The sequence below is a fragment of the Centropristis striata genome, chromosome 2 (assembly GCF_030273125.1).
Source record: "Centropristis striata isolate RG_2023a ecotype Rhode Island chromosome 2, C.striata_1.0, whole genome shotgun sequence".
Classification (NCBI taxonomy): Eukaryota; Metazoa; Chordata; class Actinopteri; order Perciformes; family Serranidae; genus Centropristis; species Centropristis striata.
In genome coordinates, this window is record NC_081518.1 from 42,724,325 (window position 1) to 42,747,793 (window position 23,469).

The window sequence follows — 23,469 nt, forward strand, 5'->3', positions numbered from 1 at the left end:
TTTTGTGAGTATCTATAATATGCAGAAAGACCACTATGGTGGTTCTGTGGGGCCTTCATTAGTCGTACAGATTCAGTGTGGAGATTGAAGACGGATTTCAGATTAAGGACCCAGATGTTGGTCAGTGAGTCACATACTGAATATATCCATACAATCTCCTCTCCCAGATGAGCGAGGCAGTCAGTTCAATGATTGCTGCATTGATTCTATCACACTAAACTCCTTCAAGGTGAAGATGTTTCCAAGGTTATCTTTGTGCATTGTTGAGCGTTTGAGGAATGATTGAACAGCACGTGAGAGAGATTCAAACTAAGTTGTTTTTTTTTTAACATTATTTTTTTTTTAATGAAGACAATGGAGAGAAATAGTAACTTGACTTTGATAAGTTTCAAAACTAAGAACTCTGCTTTTTTTTAACTCAAAAGAGCAATGTTCAAAGCAGTTAGTTAGCAGGCTTTTCACTTTAAACTGGTCATTTTTGTGGGTTAAAAATGACTGAATGAACTTGAGTTAATTGTGTTTTTCACAGTTACAGTGTTGATTCTTCTTCATTGAAACAATTTAGCTAATTCCCTCAGTAGAATTCAATAAAATGTCATTGTTAAACTTTGATGCATGCCATATATATTTTATTTTTCTCTATCTTTGAAGTTGAACCCATGATACTTTACTTTCTTTCCTTTACACAATGAAGTTGTTGAACTTTGCTGGAACTACCTGGAGTTAGAGTTTTTTCTTACAACCCAATATTGTAAATGGCACATAGAGTAACTCATGAGTCTCTCACACAGATGATCTTAAGCAAAGCCACATGAGAGGAATTTATTGGAACCATAATACCCAAAAGGTTATAATGTTCTAGTCAGCAAGTCTCACATTTAGTAAAGCAGCGTAACAAGCAACAAAAGGTTAATGCGTGCTTTTTTTGTGTGTATTTATTTTTATTGTTTTCATAACAGAAAAATATATACAAATTGTATATACAAATTAGAGATAATAGGTGCACTGTAAAAAAAAATCTGTTTAATTCACGGTAAAATACCGGCAACTGTGGTTGCCAGAACATCACCGTAAAAAATACAGTGAGTGTATGTAAATGTAAATATCAGCAAAAATTGTAATTTATACTGAATAATCCCATTACTTTTAGGATAATTGTGTCATCATGGTATATCTCCATTAACTTTGCATGAACATATTTTTACAAAACTGTGTGTTTTTCTACAGTTTATGGCGGTAGAATTTAAAGTTTTATACTATTCTTTGATTTACAGTAATTGAAAGTACTACAGTGATGTACAATGTTTAATTTTACGACCTATTTCTTATGCAAATTGACAGTGTTTTACTGTAATTTCTACAAACATTTTTTACAGTGTGGGGCTACACAGAACAATACATGTTTTGTTTTTTTGACAGAGTTTTTGACATTAGACAAACAAAACAAGGGTATAACATAAATGGCACAGCAACAGAATAGCACTAATTCAGTTTTTAGACATTAAATCAAGAAAAGGTTGCCATATTTTAAAAAAGATATCCTCTTTAGTAGATATGATGTATCTGATTTTCTCCAAGTGTAAAACATTTCCCAGCTCTCTCAACCACATTTCAAATGTAGGAGCCCCAATGGTGGGAGAAGTATTCAGATCTCTTACTTAAGTAAAAGTACTAATTCCACACTGTGAAATTACTCCACTACAAGTAAAAGTCCTGCATTCAAAACTTACTGAAGTAAAAGTAAAAAATGATCAGCATCAAAATGTACTTAAAGTATCAAAAGTAAAAGTACACGTTATGCAGAATGGACCCTCTCAGATTATTTTATATATATCAAGTATATTATTGGATTTATATTATGTTGTATTTATGTAAGCAGCACAAGTAATCAAATGTAATTTGATCAAGTTAGGGATCGTTTTAACTATTTAATATACTGTTACAAGGTTTAATTAAAAAACAACAAGTCAAATCACTTTAAATGTATTTTTTTTATGTTAAATCACGACCTGTAAAGTAACTAAAGCTGTCAGCTAAATGTAGTGGAGTAAAAAGTACAATATTTGCCTCTAAAATGTAGTGGAGTAGAAGTATGAAGTTACATAAAATGGAAATACTCAAGTAAAGTACAAGTAAGTCAAATTTGTACTTAAGTAGAGTACTTGAGTAAATGTACTTTTTTACTTTCCACCACTGAGGAGCCCTTTCAGATTTCCAAGACTGTAGAATCAACTTTCTGGCTAACAATGTTGAAAGGGAGATAGCCTTACACTGTAAAAAATGTTTGTAAAAATAACACTAAAACACTGTCAAATACATCAGAAATAGGGCGTAAAAAATAAATGAATTATTAGACACCTTTAATTACCGTAAATCAAAGAATAGCACAACATTTTTACTTTTTTTCTGTCATAAACTGTAGGAAACACACAGTTTTGCTGTAAAATATAACAAATTCATGCAAAATTTATGGAGAAATACCATGATGTGTGAATGAATGACACAATTACCCTAAAAAATAACAGGACTACTACAGTTTTTGCTGATATTTACATTTAAATTTAGAATAGAAAACCCTACTCACTGTATTTTTTACGGTGAAGTTCTGGCAACCACAGCTGCCGGTATTTTTCCGTAAATTAAATAGATTATTTTTTTACAGTGTAGCTTCATAACTACTTTTTACACTATCTGGATTAGCCGCTCCAAACAACACGGTGAACGGGTTACATGGATGATTAAGGGCCTTAGTGAAGAACTCAAACAAGGAAAGGTTGATGCATGCTTGATGGTAATTTGTCTGAAGTACAAGCACATAGTTTGACAATGGTTTTTGAGGTTGCTCCCATTTTAATTCACAATCTTTTTGTCACGAGAGATCTGCCTAAAACAGCTGCATCAAGCTGGAGACAATCAGCTTACAATGCCCAAAAGCAAAAAGCAGTCAATTTCACTAAAGTCAATCTTTGCTGTGTAAGTGTTCCAAGCGGCAGTGGTCTGACAGCGCAGCAGCGAGCTCAGGGCCCAAACCCATTTTAATCTTGACTAAACACAGCACAGACAGCCCCTCACTGAGTCTTCCACCCGATTCTTCTTCATATCCTGCAGAATACCCAAATCTCTCCAGCTGAAAGTACATTAATACCTACTTAAGTCATGCAGAGCTGGATGTACTGCGGAGGAAGTCGTGAGTACATTATGATCCACCCAAGCATTGTAAGTCAAAGATAATTAGTCTGATAGGGAAGGCTGCTGATTTTTCTGCAGTAGAAAAGGTGAAGGAGTTCATGTATACATTCACACTCATTTTAGTTTGTGATGTGTTTATGGAGATGCATGTTTTGACCCACTGCCTTATCTCCTCCTCACATAAACACATTTAATATCATTCAACTTCATGGAATCCACTGACGATGCTGACAGGCACTCAAAACATGAGAAAAAAAACATAAGACGAATGCTGAATGATAATGTGTCATCACACATGGATGTAAATAACAAGCACTTACTTGAAAAAAGAAATAAGATTGAACATGTTTGATCTGTTTTGCTTAACTCCAGTACACAACATATTTTAAGTGATGTATTCTAGTTCAGTAGTTCTCAACCTTTTTGAGTCGCGACCCCCAATTTAACATGCATGTTGTCCGCGACCCCCGCTCACTTTATATTTGATTGTTACTTATGATCTAAGTCCTTGATACAAGTTTAAAGGTCCATTCTGACCTCCTGAGTGTGTAACAGTCAGCTTCAAGCCAGAGACTCCTTGGAAAGTAATAACTTGATGCTTTGGGATTTGTCAGAAAAGACACAAAATTACCCAAAAAGAATCAAAATGACCACAAAATGATTATTATTTAATTATAAAATTAAGCAAAAAAGGACTCAAATTAAGCAAAAAAGGACTCAAATTGACCCCCAAATGACAAAAAATGACAACAAAAAGACACAAATTGACCTAAAAAGACACAAAATGACCAAAAAAAGACACAGAATTACCCAAAAAAAAGAAACAAAATGACTAAAAAAGACACAAAATGACCCAAAAAAGACGCAAAATGACCAAAAAAAGGAAACAAAATGACCAAAAAAGACACAAAATTATCACAAAATGATTAAAAAAAAAGACACAAAATTACCAAAAAAGACACAAAATGACAAAAAAAAAACCCACAAAATGACCAAAAAAAGACATTAAATGACCAAAAAGACTCAAACACATTAACACATGAACACTTTAACACAGTGGAGACAGAGCTGACTTCCAAAATGATTTGCCGACTCCCAGAAATCATCTTGGGGTCGGGACCCCAAGGTTGAGAATAGCTGTTCTAGTTAGAGGCAATACTGCTTCAGAAGTATTACAATAAATAACTTATTAATTACCAACTATCTGCTCAGTGAAAATCCATGCTGGATACAGATCAAGCATACAGATCTAGTGTACACACACTAGGTGAGAAAATTTAATTGGATTAATCAAGGTGTCATCTTGGAAATATGTCAACTTCTCTTTCATCCATTGTTTTGTGCTGCCTTTCAATCACTGAGTGGTGGGACAGGCAGAGGATCCCTGCAGTCCTAATAACAATAATAATAATAATAATAATAATAATAGGCTGCTAGACAATGGATAGTAGATATCGAGAGGAACGGTCCAAAGTTAGTGGACCTGGATCTGGTAGCCACACCACCAGCACATTTTATTGTCGAGCTCTGTCTGTCTTTTTCATTTAATCATTTAAAAAAAGATTTCTTGCACCTTTCTTGCAGGGAGTTCTGTAATGATTTTTGGATACAAACGGAGTCCATCACTTTTATTTATTAATTTTAATCCTTCAGCGCAAACCTGGAGGTCCAGCATTCACTCTCCTTTTAGCTCAGATTTTTATCTCTACCAACTCCTGAGGGAAATATCTGGCTCTATATCTTTTTGGGGGGCATTTTTGCCTTTATTTGATATTACAGCACAAGATAGACAGGAACGTGGACAAAGAGAGAGAGAACAACATACATACAACTTGGTCCTTGGCAAGTAGTATACAGCAGCTATTCTCAACCTTGGGGTCGGGACCCCAATTGGGGTCGCGAGATGATTTCTGGGGGTCGCCAAATCATTTTCAGTCAGCTCTGTCTCCACTGTGTTAAAGTGTTCATGTGTGAATGTGTTTTAGTCTCTTTGGTCATTCCATGTCTTTTTTTGGTCATTTCAGGGTTGTTTTGGTCATTTTGTTTCCTTTTTTTGGTCATTTTATGTATTTTTTTGTTCATTTTATGTATTTTTTTGTTCATTTTATGTCTTTTTCTGTTCATTTTGTGTCTTTTTTGATCATTTTCTGTTCATTTTGTGTCTTTTTTGGTCATTTTGTTTCCGTTTGTGTTCATTTTGTGTCTTTTTCTGTTCATTTTGTGTCTTTTTTGATCATTTTCTGTTCATTTTGTGTCTTTTTTGGTCATTTTGTTTCCTTTTGTGTTCATTTTGTGTCTTTTCTTAGTCATTTTGTGTCTTTTTTTGTCATTTTGTGTCTTTTTGTAGTCATTTTGTGTATTTCTTTGGTCATTTTGTGTCTTTTTTGTCATTTTGTGTCTTTTTGTAGTCATTTTGTTTGTTTTTTGGGTGATATGAACTGTGCATGTGAGATTCTGTTCAGTGAGCGGGGGTCGCGGGCAACATGCATGTTAAATTGGGGGCCGCGACTCAAAAAGGTTGAGAACTACTGGTATACAGTACAGTGGCTTTATGAGAGTTTTTTTTGTGTGTGTGTGTGTGTGTGTGTGTGTGTGTGTTTACCAAACAGTGACACTGGGGGCCGTAAAGCCAAAACAACTAGCTGATAGATGCTAAACAATAAACAGGTTGGTCACTTAAAACCACTCAAAAGCTGATTCCAAAAAAAGTCCTGTGAAAGAAGTAATAAAAACAGAATGCACTGATTTGCAAATGCTTTGTAATCTACATTCCATTGAATTCAGTACAAAGACGATATATCTAATGCTCTGGGAAATGTCTGTATCTGTATATGAACTCAGTCCAAATTTCATGCATTTTTTTTAAATTTATGTTATACAAAGCATCGCCACTTTTCTTCTGAATGGGATTGTAGTTAAAATAGTATTAATGTTGATAACAGCAGCTATAAGAAGAGATGTAGAATAAACTTCACAATGCACATCATGTCTTCCTCTTGTACCACTTAGAGTACATTATTAAAAACCCATCGGCCCATCTGCAGTCGCTGTTTGTGGACAAGACCCTTGTTGCATTTATATTTTAACAGTAATGTGTTCAAATGCGTCTCTGAACACCTGCAAAGCTGCTTTGGATGATCTGAAAGTCCACATGCCCGAGGAGGTGAATTTACACCTGAACTTGACTAACAAAGTTCAGTGATCCGAGACGCATGCTGATTTGAGAGGTATACGGGGAAAACACATACAGAATTAAAAGGACTGTGAAGTTAAAAAAAAAAAAATAACATAATAATTCTGAAACCTCACATCTGCATCGCCACTATTAATTTTGTGTCATTTTTTTTGATCATTTTGTAATCATTTTGTGTCTTTTTTGGTCATTTTGTTTCCTTTTTTTGGTCATTTTGCGTCTTTTTGGGGTCTTTTTTTGTCATTTGGGGGTCAATTTGAGTCTTTTTTGCTTAATTTTATGTCATTTTTTGGTAATTTCTGGTCTTTTTGGATCATTTTATGTCATTTTGTGGTCAATTTGATTCTTTTGGGGTAATTTTGTGTCTTTTCTGACAAATCCCAAAGTATTATTATTTTTTTTTTTTCACTGCAAATGTTCACCCCAAACATCTCTCCCTGTCTTTGTATGCTACTGATCAAAACGTCCCTCGGTATGGTATGGTGCTTGTGAGTTGGATTCTGTTTATAGCTTTATAAAAGCATAAATACAGATTGAGACTATAAGACAATCTTTAAAAGAGGCGGACGAGCAGCGAGTTAAAAATGAACAGCATTAAATCGATAACAAGACGAGTGGAGAGAGTAAAAGATAGAAAGGGACACTAAGCACAGCTACCTTGAGAAAAGCAAACAACAAGGTGAAAGGTAGAGAAAAGATGTGTGCCCAAGTGATATATTGGACAGATATTGTCCTTGTATTCAGGATAATATGAGGTTTCCATGGAGAGGTTTACTGCCCTATGAGCTAAATGGACAGCACAAATCAAAGGAAAAGAAAACTTTGTGGACAGATCTTCTTACTTTTTTCCGAATAAAAATAGTCTGCGTAGGAAGACTGCAATTGAGTGGTAGTTTTTGTTCTTGAACAGTCTGAGACAGTCACGACCTCGAAGTAATCAGTGAATTGTCGTTGTTCGACTCGAATCATTTTCCTGTGGACAAGGAACCAATGAGAGCCCCATTACACCCAAAACAGGTTGTTAGCAGCAACATACTGGTACTTGGATCGGTCAAACTGGCAAAATAAAGAGCAGTGAGGGGAAGAGGAGTGATATACCGAAGGCTTAGAGACAGATGGCTGCGGTAAACAGAATTATAGTTTGATGAGGCCAAAATCCATACTATATTATTGACTTGTGTTGATGTACTCATAGACACTGATCTCATTGCAGGGCAGCTCGGATATTGATTGCCTGACTGGAAATCCCATTACACACACGCTCATTCAACGCCATTTGAACTGCTGAAGGTACAATAGATTTCCCTGCTCATCAGATAGGTGCTCGCTGCTCTTCAGTATCAGGACAGTGTTGGATGTTTGGAGAGCCCTCTGCAGAATGTTGAATTGATATCTGTCTTTGCATTTTTGAGACATTTTCCCTTTTGTACTTAACAATGCAAAAGTCATCGGGAATTGGGACGTGTTCTTTCTAAATCTGCTCATTTCAAACCAGTCCAGTGCTTTTCAGGACTGTGGCGATGGACTTTTGGAAGTGAACTGGTTTTCTGTTGAGGTCCAGGATAAGCTTAGGGGTTTTACTTATCGTGGCTGTTGTTGTTAAAAGCCAAGAAAAAAGATAGTTGAAGGTGCAGTTAGACATTGGGAAGGTAACTATAAGGCAGGAGTACAAGTTAGGAAAAAGGGGGGCTAAACTAAGGCTATGTTTACATGATGACGGTCTGAACAGAAGACGCAAAAGTGGCGTCGCGTCTTCACTTTTTATTCCTCGTTTAGACGAGCGTTTTCGGGAGGAAATCTGCTGCATACGGTGACGCAAAAGTGTGTGAAATTAGATTGTATGCAGCCAGGCGGCATCACTTAAAGCGATAAGAGCATCTTTGGGCATGCAGAAGTTTTCACGCCACACATGTTCATCAGCTACTCCTTCCACAAAGTTCTCCACCATCACTAGATCTCCCAGGTCTCGTTCACAGCCGTCTGGCTCCTCCCACCAATCGCTGCATCCAAAATGTGATGGAGGTAATTCCAGATCCTTCTCTGTTCACTAATACTATCTGTACATATCCTGTACATTTGGTGGAAAGACTCCTGTAAGTTTATTAGAGCTGCCAGAGCAGCTTGAAGGTCCGACGCATGGAAATAATCCCACGTTTGTTTATTTCCTGTACTGGAGCATGTATGTGACGTAAACACATACGTGACGTGAGCAGATCAGATCAGAGTTTTGTGTCTTGTCAGTGTAGACGACACGCTACGGAGGAGCGTATTTAACTTTTCCACTTTGGAAGGTGGTTTCAGATTTTTGCGTCTTTAAGCCCCCAAAACGCCGTCACCGTCTAAACGAAAGGCACTTCCGATAAAATATTTTGTCGTTTTTACCCGCGAGCGTCCTGGTGTAAACGGGGCCTAAAAAAACATTTTTTTTATTTTGAGCTCTTCCTCTCCTTTTTTTAATTAATGTGAACACCTCCTGCAATCTTGCAGAGTATCCGAACTAAATGCGACTAATTCCCATTTAAAAGCTGTCAATTAGTAACAGGAGTGTAAGTAGCGCTAATAAAACGTCAGGCCACTAATTGTCTGGGATTCTGTTGGCCGGGCATCGTTAGCATTCTTTGAATCTAATATAATTTAAAATCAAACAGTGGTTTTGTAGTGTGGTGCTGGATAGCCCATGGCACCTGTTGAGGTCCAGGATGAGCTTCGGGGTTTTACTTGTTGTGGCTGTTGTTGTTAAAAGCCAAGAAAAAGATAGTTGAAGGTGCAGTTAGACATTGGGAAGGTAACTATAAGGCAGGAGTACAAGTTAGGAAAAAGGGGGGCTAAAGTAAAAAAGGAGTGATGGTCAAAGAGAGCGTGGGCCTTGGAGGCAGTGTAAACAAATAAACACATAATCTCTCTTTTCAGGCTCACTCACACACACATACTATGCCGATCAAATTCTCCATTTCTCTGTTTGCCCTCCAGAGAGGGCCTTTGAACAGGGCAGATTCATCTTGTACGCCCTGACCTCCAGTTTCCTCGCTCACTTCCCCATGGAGCTCACACTAGCCACTTCTTCACACACACACACACACAACCACACACACACACTGCAGATGGGAGTGGTGTAAACACATAAAGACATAAACTCCACTACCTTACACCAAGCAGTAACACTTTCGTTGCTTCACTTTATCTATAGGCTGTGTTTTTACCCTCATATAGGCTTAAGCCCTAATGCGCAAAGAATATTGATCCATGCAGTATAGAACAGTCGTCCTCACAGCAGCTCAAGATCAAATTTCTTTGTGTTCCTCTATTCACATCACATCCTGACTCTTTTGCTATATACTTTCTCACCCAAGTGAGAAAAAGGAAGTATTAATGGAGTCCATGTGAAGTGTGTTGCTTCTTTGCACATCCAAATAGCCTGGGGTGTTGCATGTGCATGTATTTTATCAAAGACTTAGATTTCAAACCTAAGCAGCTGTGTGTCAATCGTGTTGACACTGATTTTTTTCCCCCTTGCATGCTAGCCTCTGAAAGAGTTGTGATTTTAAGAATCTGGAGAGATACAGAGCATTTAGATGTATTAATAATAATACATTTTGTGTATACAACACTTTTTCAAACAGAGTTACAAAGTGCTTTACATCAGAAAATGAAGACGATATAATTAAACTTTCATTAAATCGGGTCAATACAAAAAGTGAAATAAACAAACAGAACAAACAGAACATATTACAGAAAAAAAGGGGATATAATTAAAAGGCTGACAATAATCGGCAGCCACGCAGCTAGATGATAGCTAAATATAAACATCTACCTAAACACTTGTAACTTCAAATGACCCTTTTCTCCAAATGTAGGTCTAAAAACTTTTTTTTAAATGTAAAAAATTTGTTGAGTACAAGTTTATCAAAAGAAATGATTGCCAAATTTATATCAGACCCAACATGCAATAAACCAGAATTGAACTTTAACTAGTCTAGTTGAAAACAGTAAATACAATTTACGAGTGAAGTAAGCTAGCTAACAACCTAAAGCTTAGTATCCTTCAGACTTAGTTTGTAGCTTTTTGCTGTACGCAGCTCTTTTCACCAAAATGCATTATGTGAAACTATTTTGCATCATTTAAATCAATGTTGGCTAGCAAGCTGAACTCTTATTTCCCACCTTTTGCCACCAACTAGTTAACAGTAAAATAGTATGAAACCCACCAGGAGAAATATATCTCACTGTGGTGAGCAATGTTGCCAGAGTCAAGCCTGAGTTTGAACCGGGTGAGCTGACATCATGGCAGATGAAAGAGGAAGTTACGGAGGAAAATAATAATTAAAAAAAAGACAGCAATCGAGCAAGAGGCTGCCGGTGTAAACAAGTGTAAATCTCAGACTGGCTTCAAGAGAGATTCCCCAAATAAAATGCTTCAGACAGATAGCAAGCTGGACTTCTTGATGAGATATTAGCCTTAAATTTTGAAGACCTTCCTCTTCCAACAATACCTCGGTTAAGCCATGGTCACCTAACACATATATATATATATATATATATATATATATTTTTAAAAAAAATTGCTCTTCTTCTTCTTCTTTTCTATCCTTTTCTTCTTTAACATATAGCACTCCTGTAGCAATGACAGTTAGCTCTTAAAGTTCTGTACTTACTTGATTCCTGTGGTCTATGTCTAGTACCTTCAGGTTGAATGCACTTATTGTAAGTCACTTTTGACAAAAGTGTCTGCTAAATGACATGTAATGTTAAAAAATTAATAAAAAAATAAATTAAAAAAAAGCTAGTGCACAAAAGCTACTCAGTAACGTCTATTCTCCACTGCTTGTTTGATCGTCATTACTGCATAGCAAACCTTACCTCAGTGTGTGTGAGCAACGTGTGAATTGCTGCAGTTAGGTGGTGAATCGGTGACAATTCTTTTAGACGGCATCGATAGAAACAGAAAGGCTGCTGCTCTGACTGTCCTGCTTTGTTGTTTTGAATGGAGATATCCCTTCTATGCATTATATTGACTCGTGTAGTACTTAATGACCAAGCCTTGCTGCAGTCCTCATATTATCATTGGTTCAGAGCCTTCAGACTTGTGGACCAGCTACTTCTCAACACTGTTTTTCTGTCTGAGGAAGCTCAGGGCACCCCACAGTAAATGAAGACCATTGCAGGCGAGGCAGGGGACTGAACCTGTGACCTTGTTTTTGCCAATTCACTGCCTTTCTAACATCAAGGCTACTCTCTGCAGCAGGCAGCCACATGTGTCTAACTCAAAAACAAAACTCTTTTCTTTATCTTTTCGCCCCTTTTTTGTTCACTGCCATTATAAACCATAATACCACTCTAAAAATGAAACAGTGAATCTCTTGAAACAATTCCATTTTATCAATCTGCCAGACTCTGGAGTTGTGGTGAGGGGGACAAGTTGACAGTAAATGAATATTGATTTTTCCTCTCAAACTGTGCAGCTGGTTTCTGGCTGACTGAATTTACTCTTACAGAGTTGTCAGAGGGTGGGCTGTTTAATGGGGTGTTATCAATTCGGGGGGAGTTTTGAGTGCCGCCTGTTGGTGTGCTTACATGATGGATTGGCTGCTGGGTTTTAGTTGTAATGTAGGAGAAAGACGTGTGGATTAGGAAGAAAAAGCAGAGGTTGATGGAGAAGGAGAGTCAGGAGCAGCAAGTGTTTAAAAGATGTGTTTAAGATCACAGATTCTTCACATTGATGTCTTACCTCAGATTAATAGGATTTGAACCGCCGGGGTATTTATAGTGCTGCCAGTTGAAATCATTTGCGGTATGTGATTGCTGCTGTTCTCAAATGTGATTAAACGCAGCTCTCCTATGAAAAACTTTTGCAAAAATAGATTTCAAAATAAGTATGACTCAGAAAAGATTTCAGTTAGGCTCAATTTATGATATGTGGGTGTGAATTATTTAATATTCTCTCAACTTTGTATTCCAGATTCTACAGGTTCCTCCTTCTGCTGTGCTGCAGGGGGAAAAATCCTCTCAATCAGTTGTTTGATTTGAGAAAAAAATCACAGCGGAAGTAAAAGGAAAAAAAAACCAAAGGCAGAGTGAAAAAGTGAGATTTTCTTTGGGTGTAAAGCAGGTTAATATGATGTAAAGGCTAGTGAATGTGAAGTGTTAACTAAGGCAAGAGGTGATACGGATGAGACGAGACACGGGGGATTTGTTAGACATCTGAAAAGGTCACGGCAACACTAAAGTGGGAAATACATGCAGATTGGTTGGACTGTGTGTGTGTGTGTGTGTGTGTGTGTGTGTGTGTGTGTGTGTGTGTGTGCACGCACTTGTAAATTAGTATCACCTCAACTTTTTTTTTATTTTGAGCTCTTCCACTCCTTTTTTTAATTAATGTGAACACCTCCTGCAATCTTGCAGAGTATCTGAACTAAATGCGACTAATTCCCATTTTAAAGCTGTCAATTAGCAACAGGAGTGTAAGTAGCGCTAATAAAACGTCAGGCCACTAATTGTCTGGGATTCTGTTGGCTGGGCGTCGTTAGCATTCTTTGAATCTCATATAATTTAAAATCAAACAGTGAGCACTGCCTGCAGTGGCTATAATCAAAAGGCTGTTCTATTCCTACGAGGCCCGTCATGCAATCACACAGTTATAATTAGCTTTAACTACAGAGATATTGGCAAATGTAAAGGAAGTAGGGGATGGAGAATAATTTCAATCTGCATTTTAAGTAGCCTCGTGTGAGTATTGGTCTTAAATTGTAAATGTGATATTGGCCAGCTTGAGTTGAGCCAGTCAGGATATGATCATCATGAAAGAGGAAAACATGTGAAGCCGTTAAATGATGATTTTAATGTATTACAGTGCAAACCAATCCATCAATCCACTAAAACTGTTATCCTGGGAGAAACTGGAGAGTTAGACTGTCACCAGAATGATCTAACTGCTGTTTAAGAGTAATATTTTCTAGAAAGAAAATAGAAAATATATTGAATTATTATATTGAAAAGTGTATTTTTAAAGAAAAGTTTCTGCAATGGTGCTTAACAATTTCCTTCATTCAAACTAGGAGTTTCCCCTCAATTATAGCATTTTTAAAACACGTTTACACAGCACAGTGATGGAGTTGCATGAATCCTAAGTTAAATTAAATGCATTCTTTAAACCACAAAAATAGTTTTACAGAAATAATACTGTTTGTTTGTTTTTTTTCTGGAAAAGCCACCCTACTACATGTATCACAGACTATACTTAGACCACTTTGAGAGTATAGGGGCATTAAAAATGTATTTAAGACTTTTTCAAAAAAATTTCAGTATCTCATGGATTGTTCAAAAGTGTATGAAAAAGTCATAGTGTGGTATGTCGAAGAATGTCATAGTCAAGTATGTCAAAAAAAGTGATAGTGTAGTATTTCGAAAAATGTCATAATATAGTATTTTGAAAAATGTATGAGTTTGTCAAAAGATTTCATAGAAAAAAGAAGTCAATAAAAAGTAGTAGTATGATGAAAAAAGCTGAAAAAAGTTATATGATGAAAAAAAGCTTTAAAAAGTCGTAGTCCTAGTATAGAATGTTGATAAAAGCTAGGTCCAGTATAGTTAAAACAAGGTCATAGAATAGTATGTTAAAACATGAAAAAAATAGTCATAGTATAATATGTAAAAAAACGAAAATGGTTTAACAAATAAAAATTACATAGTATCTAGAAAAAATGTCAGTGTGTGTCGAATAAAAGTCAAGGTAGCAGTTTTATAGTGGATGTATTTAAGACTTTTTCAAAAAAATTTCAATATCTCATAGAATGTTCAAAAGTGTATGAAAAAGTCATAGTGTGGTATGTCGAAGAATGTCATAATATAGTATTTTAAAAAATTTATGAGTTTGTCAAAAGATTTCATAGAAAAAAGAAGTCAATAAAAAGTCATAGTGTAGTATGATGAAAAAAGCTTTAAAAAGTTAAATGCATTCTTTGAACCACAAAAATAGTTTGACAGAAATGTTTGCACTTCTGTACAAAGGGGATTCTTTCTGCCACCAGTGGAGTCGCCCCCTACTAACCATTACACCATTAATGTCCCTTCTTCTCAGACTGGGAGATCTCCTCTGGGTTGAAGGCGGTGGGCTCAGTTTGTTCATTATAGCGCTAAAACCACCTGCTCAGGCTGAACTGGTCTCCTGGGGATACACTGATACTCAATTCTGCCAGCCCTGGGAGTCTTTACTCCTCTCTGTCACCAGTAAATACTGTAGAATAAGAACATGTGGGAGTTTCTTAGAAAGTTTTCGACTGTTTTGATGGGAAGTGAAGAACTGCTGGCCCCCAACAGGTCACTTCAGTAAAAAAAAAAAACTCTTTGAAACCCTTGAAATACATTTTGTCAAATAACTCTTGGTGTCTTTAACCCTACAGCATCATTATCGGTTGAACCCGACAACTCATCACATTTCAGCTCACATTTTTCCGCAAATGATGCTCAAGGCCAACTACATCAAAAACACCCCTCAGTGGGGCCGTACCTTAATTGGCTGAAGGATCTTAATCATTAAAAATTATCATGCTAATGCATGCACTGATGGACCTCCACCTGTCTGTCTGTCTCGTCTCCAGTGCTGCTGTTGGGGATTTTCCTCTACACCCGCTGGAGGAGCTACAAGGGGCTGAAGGAGGGAGTTTACCACGTCTCCGCCCACCACGACGGCTGGGAGGACATCAGAGAGAACGTCCTCAACTATGACGAGGAGGGAGGAGGGGAGGAGGACCAGGTACGCTGCTCACATACACACACACACACACACACACGGTTCTGACTTGTTAAATCTTGAGATCTAAACTATTGCTACATGAAGATTAAATGTTTTCAACCGCATACTTTTTAACCCATAAGAACCCAGACCCAGTTATCCTTAAAGGACGTGTTCTATAAGTGGACCACATAGAACACTTTTCTGATGTTTTAAAAAAAATACTACCCCTAAATGTCAAAGATCTGTAATGTGACATATATATGTTACAATGGGCATTTATGGTATTTATGTTGTTATTTCTTATTTTAAAATAGAAAAAAAACTAGACACATTTTCTGCTTACAGAGACACAAATTTGCCTTTTTCTTTTGCATCTTCATAACATATATCAAAATTTTGACTTTAATTTGTTCAAGAAATTTGGTCAGAACATGTTAAATGCAATACAGGACACCATATTAACGGATTAGAATTGTTAAATAGGTTTAAACTTAGCCTAGTTACAAAAAATAAGCTTTTTGAAAATGTTCACTTCTCTGTTTCCAGTCACAGCCACATTTTGGAGAAGGCACTTCTTGTCAAAGTCACATGACCACCACACCAGGGTGTTGAGTATGTGTCTCTTAGGGATTTAATGAGTTAATGTGAAGTATAAACCTGAATATGGGAGATTCTTGAAGATTTAAAGTGTTTGTTACAGAGGTGTCACCCTGGGTTCTTATGGGTTAAGATCGTTTGAATACACTTAGCAGTCATAATATGGTATTTTTTTAAATGTCATAGTAAGTTTCAAAAAGTTGTGGAATAGTAAGCAAAAAAAAATAAATTTTTAAATGGTGATAGTATAGTCAAAAAATGTCACAGTATAGTATATTTTAAAAAAATCAAAGTTTAGTATGGAAAAAAATGTGTATAATATGTTGAAAAAGCAGAAGGCGTAATATTGTATGTCGAAAAATTTCCTAGTATGATGAGAAAAATTTCAAATTTTGGAAAACTCAAAATACTGTTGTTTTTTTTGTATTATTTCTGGAAAAGCCATCCTACTACATGTACCACAGACTATACTTAGAACGAAGTCATTAAAAAGTCATAGTGTAGTATGATGAAAAAAGCTGAGAAAAGTTATAATATGATGAAAAAAGTTATAGTCTTAGTATAGAATGTTGATAAAAGCTAGGTCCAGTATAGTTAAAACAAGATCATAGAATAGTATGTTAAAACATGAAAAAAATAGTCATAGTATAATATGTAAAAAAAAACGAAAACGGTTTAACGAATAAAAATTATATAGTATCTAGAAAAAATGTCAGTGTGTGTCGAATAAAAGTCAAGGTAGCAGTTTTATAGTGGATCTCGTCAATTCAATTTAGAATAGATTGTGTGTGTCTGTGTGTGTGTTACCGTTTTAATTAGGCCCACGCAAAATCCTTATCTCCTCTCTCCAACAGCCACTATAACCCACAAGCACTCAACAGTACTTAAGAGCTTGCATAATATCACCGCTTTGATCGAAACAAACACATGTGGCCGGACACACACACGCACACACAGACGCACACACAGACACACACACATACACACACACAGACACACACACAGCGGCAACAGGACTTACATTCACCGATTGTTGTCACACCTTGTCAGTACCCAAAACCCCTCAAGGTCTTGTCATTCATACTGCAAATCACCTGAAGCTGAACGCATACAACACACACACACACACACACACACACACACACACACACACACACACACACACACAGTCCTGATCCCCTATAGCACAGCAGATGCTGCAGTTAATTCTCAAGAGTCTTGTTTGAAAGCTCTCTGGAGGAATAAAATCAGCACTTTCCACTCATCACATAATCAGTTTGACAAAGCGACCCACACCTCCTCCGTGTGTACCATTTCTTCCTCCTCCTCCTCCTCCTACACCCCTCGTTTTTTCTCCCGTCTCCGCTGCCGTGGTTACAGTTTTGGTTGAATCACATTAGCACTGAAGTGATTGGCTGTTACAGTGTATATGAAGGTAACGGCGGCTCTTAAAGCCCTTTGCTCCGGCACATTTGAGAGATGGATAGACAGACGGCCCTCATCTCCTTTGTGAATCACCTCCACTCACATTCTTTATCTTCTTGGTCTCTCACACACAGATACTCAACATTACTATCTTCTCAGAGACAGTAAATGTAGATAGATTGGAAACTTAAATAGGTGGAACATTCACAGTAAATGTAATGGGGAGAGCTGATTGTTTTTCAGCTCTCTTTTCATCTTTCTGCTCTCTCTCTGTCACATTTCATTTTTTTCTGCCTCATCTCTCTCCCTAAAACATTCCATCTTTCACCGGGACTCGTTTTTCTGTTTGCTCTCATTTCTAATTTTTTTTGCACTTCCTGTGCTTAGGGAAACTTTCCCTCTGCTTCTGCATGTGTAGTAGGAAATCTATAAAGAAAACACTTGACGAACAGATAGATTCCAATCACAGCCTTGTGCGGGATTTATTTAGCAGACATTAAAAACAGATGATACAACGCATCCAACGGTCAGAACAACTCTGAGAGACAACACCCAGTTTCTCTTTTTTTACTTTGCAGGTTGGCGTGTCATTGTTTCTGTGTTACTAAGGTTCAACGTCCTGTAATTTCCTGTTATGAAAAACACTTGATATAAGAGCACACTTGGAATTTCCCAAATCCGAGCTGTTCATATCTCAATCAAGCAGAAGTTTCCTGTAAAGAGACTGTGGCTGCGGTCGAATAGTCAAAAAAATCAGCTCCTAAGTCCTTTCCTAACCACTTTTCCTTAACCTCAATGGAAAACGTCACGAGGTCAAGGAAAGATGAGAAGGAGAATTCATGAGGAGTTCGGAGAAGACGATCGCGGTGTTTAGAGAATCCGACTGCACTTACACTTAGTCAACGTCATCACGCCACGGCCAATGTTGATGACGTCGTTTCTTCTCGTGACCGGTCGGCCTTATATGCTGCTACCGCAAGGAATTGTGGGACGGCATTACCTCCTTTCCTTTCGTAAAGGATGGTCCGGTGTATCCTATGCTAAAGGAGATACTAAAGGAAGCATTGAAGCTCCTTTCCTTAACAGTTAGAGAATTCGAACAGCTCTTATCATGGCGGCTACGATAATACTTCCGGGTCATTTCACTCAGTTAGGAAGGTTCCTAAGCAGATTTGACTATTCGACCGCAGCCTGTGACTGTTGGTCAGATTTCTGTGTGTTTATCAAAACATATTTGATGCATATTTAAACTGCTATAAGTCACATGCATGTGTGTGATTGAACGTGTTTATTTGTGTGTCCAGAACGCCTACGATATGGCGGAGCTGCAGAAGTCCCTCCAGCCGAGCCCGGCCCAGTCGGTCCAGTACTGCCGATCCAGAGCCCTGCACCATCCTCCTCCCCCCCTCCATCACCACCATCACCTCCTCCACCAGGCGCCTCCCCCCCCTCCCTCCTCCCAGCCACTGGACTCCCTCAGCCGGACAGCCAGCTCCTCCACCCTGCCTCCCTCTGCAGCGTCCACCTCCTCCACCGCCACCACCACCGCCAGCCTCCGCAGAGACGTCCCCCCTACCAGACTCCCCGCGCAGGGCCAGGCCCGCCCCTCCCAGCTAGCACGCCGCTCCCTGTCCTTCTCCAGCCAGGACCTGGCCCGCTACCTGTGCGAGATCATCCGCGACGCCGACCAGCATCCGGACACGGGGCCCTTCGACTCCCTGCAGGTGTTCTCCACCGAGGGAGGGGGCTCGCCCGCCGGCTCCCTCAGCTCCTTCAGCTCGGCGGGACTGGATGGGGGGAGCGGCGGGGACGGGGGAGGGGGAGGAGAAGGGAGGAGGGAGGAGACGCTCGGGGAATGGGGGCCTCGCTTTGAGAAGCTGCGGGCGCTGTACGAGCGAGCCGAGGCCAGCGACCTTTGAGCTCAGACGCACACAGACTAAACTGATAGGACTCTGATAACGGGGACCGTCCTGGAACAATCAATTAGCAGGCGCTTAGCGAAGGCGGAGGTGGGAAAACAGCGAGAGACTGAGAGAGAAATCGCTCCACACCCCTCACTCGCTGACAACTGACACAGAAGGTGTTGTATTTACTGGATGCTGAGCCCCGTCAATCCACATGGTGGCCTAACAGACAGATCAAAGTGTCCCTGTGAAAAGAGCTTGTCGCTCTGTGCTCCCTCTACCTTGGATGACAATTTTTGCAGGAACAGACGTTATCAAACCTGCCAGTCAGGTTAAAGGCTTCAGAACGTCACTCTCCAGCCGGGCTACTCATCATGATGGAGCTTAGCTTCACTGTCAGAAAAATCTGTTCCAGTCACAGCCACTAAAACCCCAAATTTCCTCTATTTTCTAACACTCATTGTGAGCTGCTCTGGATGTCAGCTGCAGGCCTCAAATGTAAAATGGAAATGTTTTGGCCAGGTTATTTTTTATACCTGAGCAAATCAATGCAACATAAGATGTATTTTTAACACCTTGCTGAATTAAATCTTTGCAAATAAACTCTTACCTATATTCCACTCAGCACTGTTTCGTGATAGGACAGTGAAGATGAGTGGGATCATACTGAGTAGCCCATATATTACAGAGTTTGGATTTTCAGTATATATCGGACACATAGTGTTCTCGCTGCCTGGCTGTACACAGCTTCTGTCAATGTTTGTATGAGAAAAAAAATGCTTGGACCAGCACTGGGTTGCAGGGTGAGATTATTATTCTTTTCTTCTGGTAATGTGTCCTTCACTGGGTTGAGTAATTCTGTATTGGTTGGGTGTTTCAAGTTTCAATGCTCCGTGGGTTGTAAGACATCAAGCTTTCTACTTACTACTGCGCCCTCGTCTTCATGTGATATCCTATTCTCATTCGCGCTCCTTCGCTGCGTGTTCCTCCTCGAGGGAGGGTGCACAAAAATTCAAACAGCTTTGTAACAAAGAAATGAGAGCGGACGTGCGGACTGCGGGAGGGAGGAAATACTTGCTCTGTTGCTCTGTTGCTCTGTTCCGCGTACGCTCTTCCTCAGGCATACCAAATGTGGCGGCTCGGGGAGACTATTTTAACAGACGATTCCACGGTAGAATACAAACTACGTCAAATGGCTTTCCAAGGTGACTACTCAATAAATACAAATGGAAGGGGAAGGATGAAGGACGTTCGTAACAATTATTCATATATATTGTTCTGAGCTGTGATACCTGTGCCATACGCAATTCACACACACGCATCTATCCATTGTTCCTCGCTTAATTACCACATACTCTTGATTGTAGGAAAATGGACTGAACGCTGCAGGGAAATAATAGGTCTGCAGTTATTATCCAAGCTGTGAATTGTCAGCTCAGTGGCAAGTGTTCCTTGTTTGGTTTACTTTTCACATCAGGGTGATGGATCTTTTTTTCCCCTCTCAACAAAAAAAAGACTTCCCGCTGTTGCAGAACCGGTGAGAACAATTTGTGTAAAAAGAACGAAAAAAAGCAAAACCAATAACAAAGCAGCGGTGGGGGAGAGAAGTCTGAAAAGAATGCTTTCTTTTCACCTTTGATAAGGGAGATGATTACAGGGTAGAGGGCTGAATGAGAGTAAATGAGGATGGTAGGCTGAGAGAAACCATGTAACCATGCCGGGCTCCTTGGTGAGATATGCCACCAGTGCACCGTTGATCTCCGGGGAAGCTGTAGAAAGAGAAGGGACATGCTCGGAGCAGGGGTTTTCTGGTGGAACGGTTTGTTTCACAGCAAATGGCATAGATATAAAAAGTCATGTGTCCCTGCAATCGTCCAAAAAGCCAACCTGGTATTTCAGGCGCTGTATTGTGCTGGAAGTAGCAGCAGCAGCTCTCATCGTGCTCTTTATTCTTCTCCACGCTGGCGGAGCCGTGTGATAACATGTCAGGCCACTAATCCTAATAGGAGCTGATGGCATGCTGTCATGCTGGAAAAAACCAAAGGATTGTGGGTACTTTCAAAATAGTCGACAGAGAAGTCGATTCCCAGATTTTAGCTTTTCAGAAACATGCTATTTTCCTCAAAGCCGAGACAACAATCAAACTTTTAAAAAATAAGAGACTTGGCGGTCAGGTGAGGGTGCAGCACTTTGTCTTTTTTAAAGACAGGAGGGATTTCCTAGAGCGGGAAGCTTGTTTTTCTATTCCTCTGGAGAAAGAGGCCGAGTCTGAGCCACACAGAGTGGTGGAGGATGCTTCACTTTCTCTCTGCAGCTGGAAGGAGCAGCAACTCACTTCCCACCACCATTCATTTGTACCATAAAACAGCTTCTTAAATGTTGTGTTCTGGGTACAGACATATTGTGAACAAAGTTAATGTTTTTACATCATTTGTAAATACAAAGATAGATTAATTACAATTATTGCTTTTTGTCAAAAAAGCACCACATAGATTTAAAATGTGCAGCTACTGAGAAAAATAAAAATGAAACCCAACATATCTTTTTTATCATCATGATGGTGATGAGCTTTGGACAGTTATGTAAGTGTTTTGTATTTGCTTTGATTTTTTTTTTCTCAATAAATGCATTTGTTTGCACCAGTGACTGTGCTGAATCGTGACTGCATCTGAAAGAAGAAACTGTGGAATTAAAAGGCCTCGTGTAATGAAAAACAAGGAAATGGCATTGATGGGGGAAAAAATACTTTTATTGATCATACTGCCATTGAACATTGATGTGTCTAATATCTAACACTGGCATTGGAGAATATTTCAACCTAACTCATGTACACATTCCTTCCACCAAAAACGTGCGTGACATGAGAACGGCTTTAATTGCAGAGTAAACATTTACTTTTTTTTATTTTATGATTTCTGTTATGAAAAATGTCCTGCAGTAGAAAACCCAGCTGTACAACGTGGTTATTGGATTCTTAGAAAAACAAATAGCAGAGCAAAAGTGGGAAAATGACCAAAGGCACTGACATACATAATACAATATTCCTTTTTCAAACAAACACAGATGTTTCCACGTTGACAGATTTTCTTGAAAGTCAAATAAAACTGTACATGTAACTGTACTTGTGCTGAAGACCATGTTTGGGGTCCTAAGCTTCTCTTCAGCAGTTATGTGGCCTTTAAGGTGCATCGTTTGCGTGCGTTTCTCTCAGTGTTCACATTAGAGTGCATGGCCAGCATGTTGGCCAATCAAAATGTACCAGGAAATTTCACATTCATAAATAGTTTCAATGTATTTACATGGCACTGGCTCAGTGGGATGTGTCTGTTTAGATGCTTCCAGAAAATGTCAGATGGTTTGTCTAAGACTGGCACATGTATCATAACTGCAGTACATCGTGACTACTAATTAACATTAAAATCCCAGTATATTTGTCTCCAAGCCTCAGTGCAGACACGTCTCCAAGCACATTTAAATCATGTTTAACAGCCATGAAGACAGCAAGCTGAAAGAATACATACACCTCATGGCCAAACACACATATCACTGGACTGCAGCCTTTTTTAAATGGTGTGGACCTGCAAAGAGCTCTGACCTCAACCCCAACAACACACTGATTTGAAGTGGCAGCTAAGACTCAGGCCTTATCATTTTATATCAGTGTCCCTGAAGCCCAGATCTTTTAGAAAGCCTTCAGACTGGAGCGGAAGCTGTTCAGCAGCATAATTACATGCATGGTTTTGAAATGACATGTTCAGCAATCACATTAGGGTGTAATTGAGCATGGCAGTTCAGCTCTAAAGCCCTCTCAGGTTTAGCTTCTGTACATTTTGAAGATCTAAAATATGTTGCAAATTGCCCCAAAGATAGACTTTTTGACGTGTGTCCATGACAACAGAGCGGTATTGAGCCCCCCCCCATATACATTCACCCAGAGCTTGATCGTGACTCAATCCCAGCTGTCAATCATGATCTCATACCCACTTTTTATAACATTAAATAACTAATTAAACTCAAACTTATCAGGAAAATAAACACTTGAACAAACATCATGAAATGACAGAAAAAAAAACATTTTTGGGAAAAACTTTGAGGATCTGGGATGGACATTTTTCACTTTTTTCTGACCTTTTATACACTGAGCAGTTTACTCATTCATTGACAAAATAATTGGCAGATTAATCAATAATAAAAAATAATGATTAGTTGCAGCCCTATGGCATAAAGCAACTGCTATTGAGTAAAACTAATTTGATAAATTACAACTCTTTCACAAACTAAAAACATGGCTGACCGAGCAACCACTCAGCTCTATTCAACGCAGCAGAGAAAAAGAAAGAAAAAAAACCTGACAGTAATTGTATTCATCCAACAGTTTACAGGAGCATTGAAAACATTCACAAAAAAATATTAAACCCTGGTGCAACATC

At 38.7% G+C, this 23,469-nt stretch overlaps 1 protein-coding gene across 1 annotated transcript in view; it reads left to right on the forward strand.

Annotated features, from left to right (window-relative positions):
- The window catches only part of si:ch211-186j3.6 (neural-cadherin), a 393,221-nt gene extending 371,347 nt beyond the window's left edge, over positions 1-21,874 (forward strand). Inside the window, exons 36-37 of the mRNA XM_059351714.1 lie at positions 14,977-15,131; positions 18,440-21,874. Coding sequence (XP_059207697.1) covers positions 14,977-15,131; positions 18,440-19,054 — 770 coding nt within the window. The 3' untranslated portion in view covers positions 19,055-21,874. The remainder of the gene's footprint in view (positions 1-14,976; positions 15,132-18,439) is intronic.
- Positions 21,875-23,469: the final 1,595 nt, after the last annotated feature.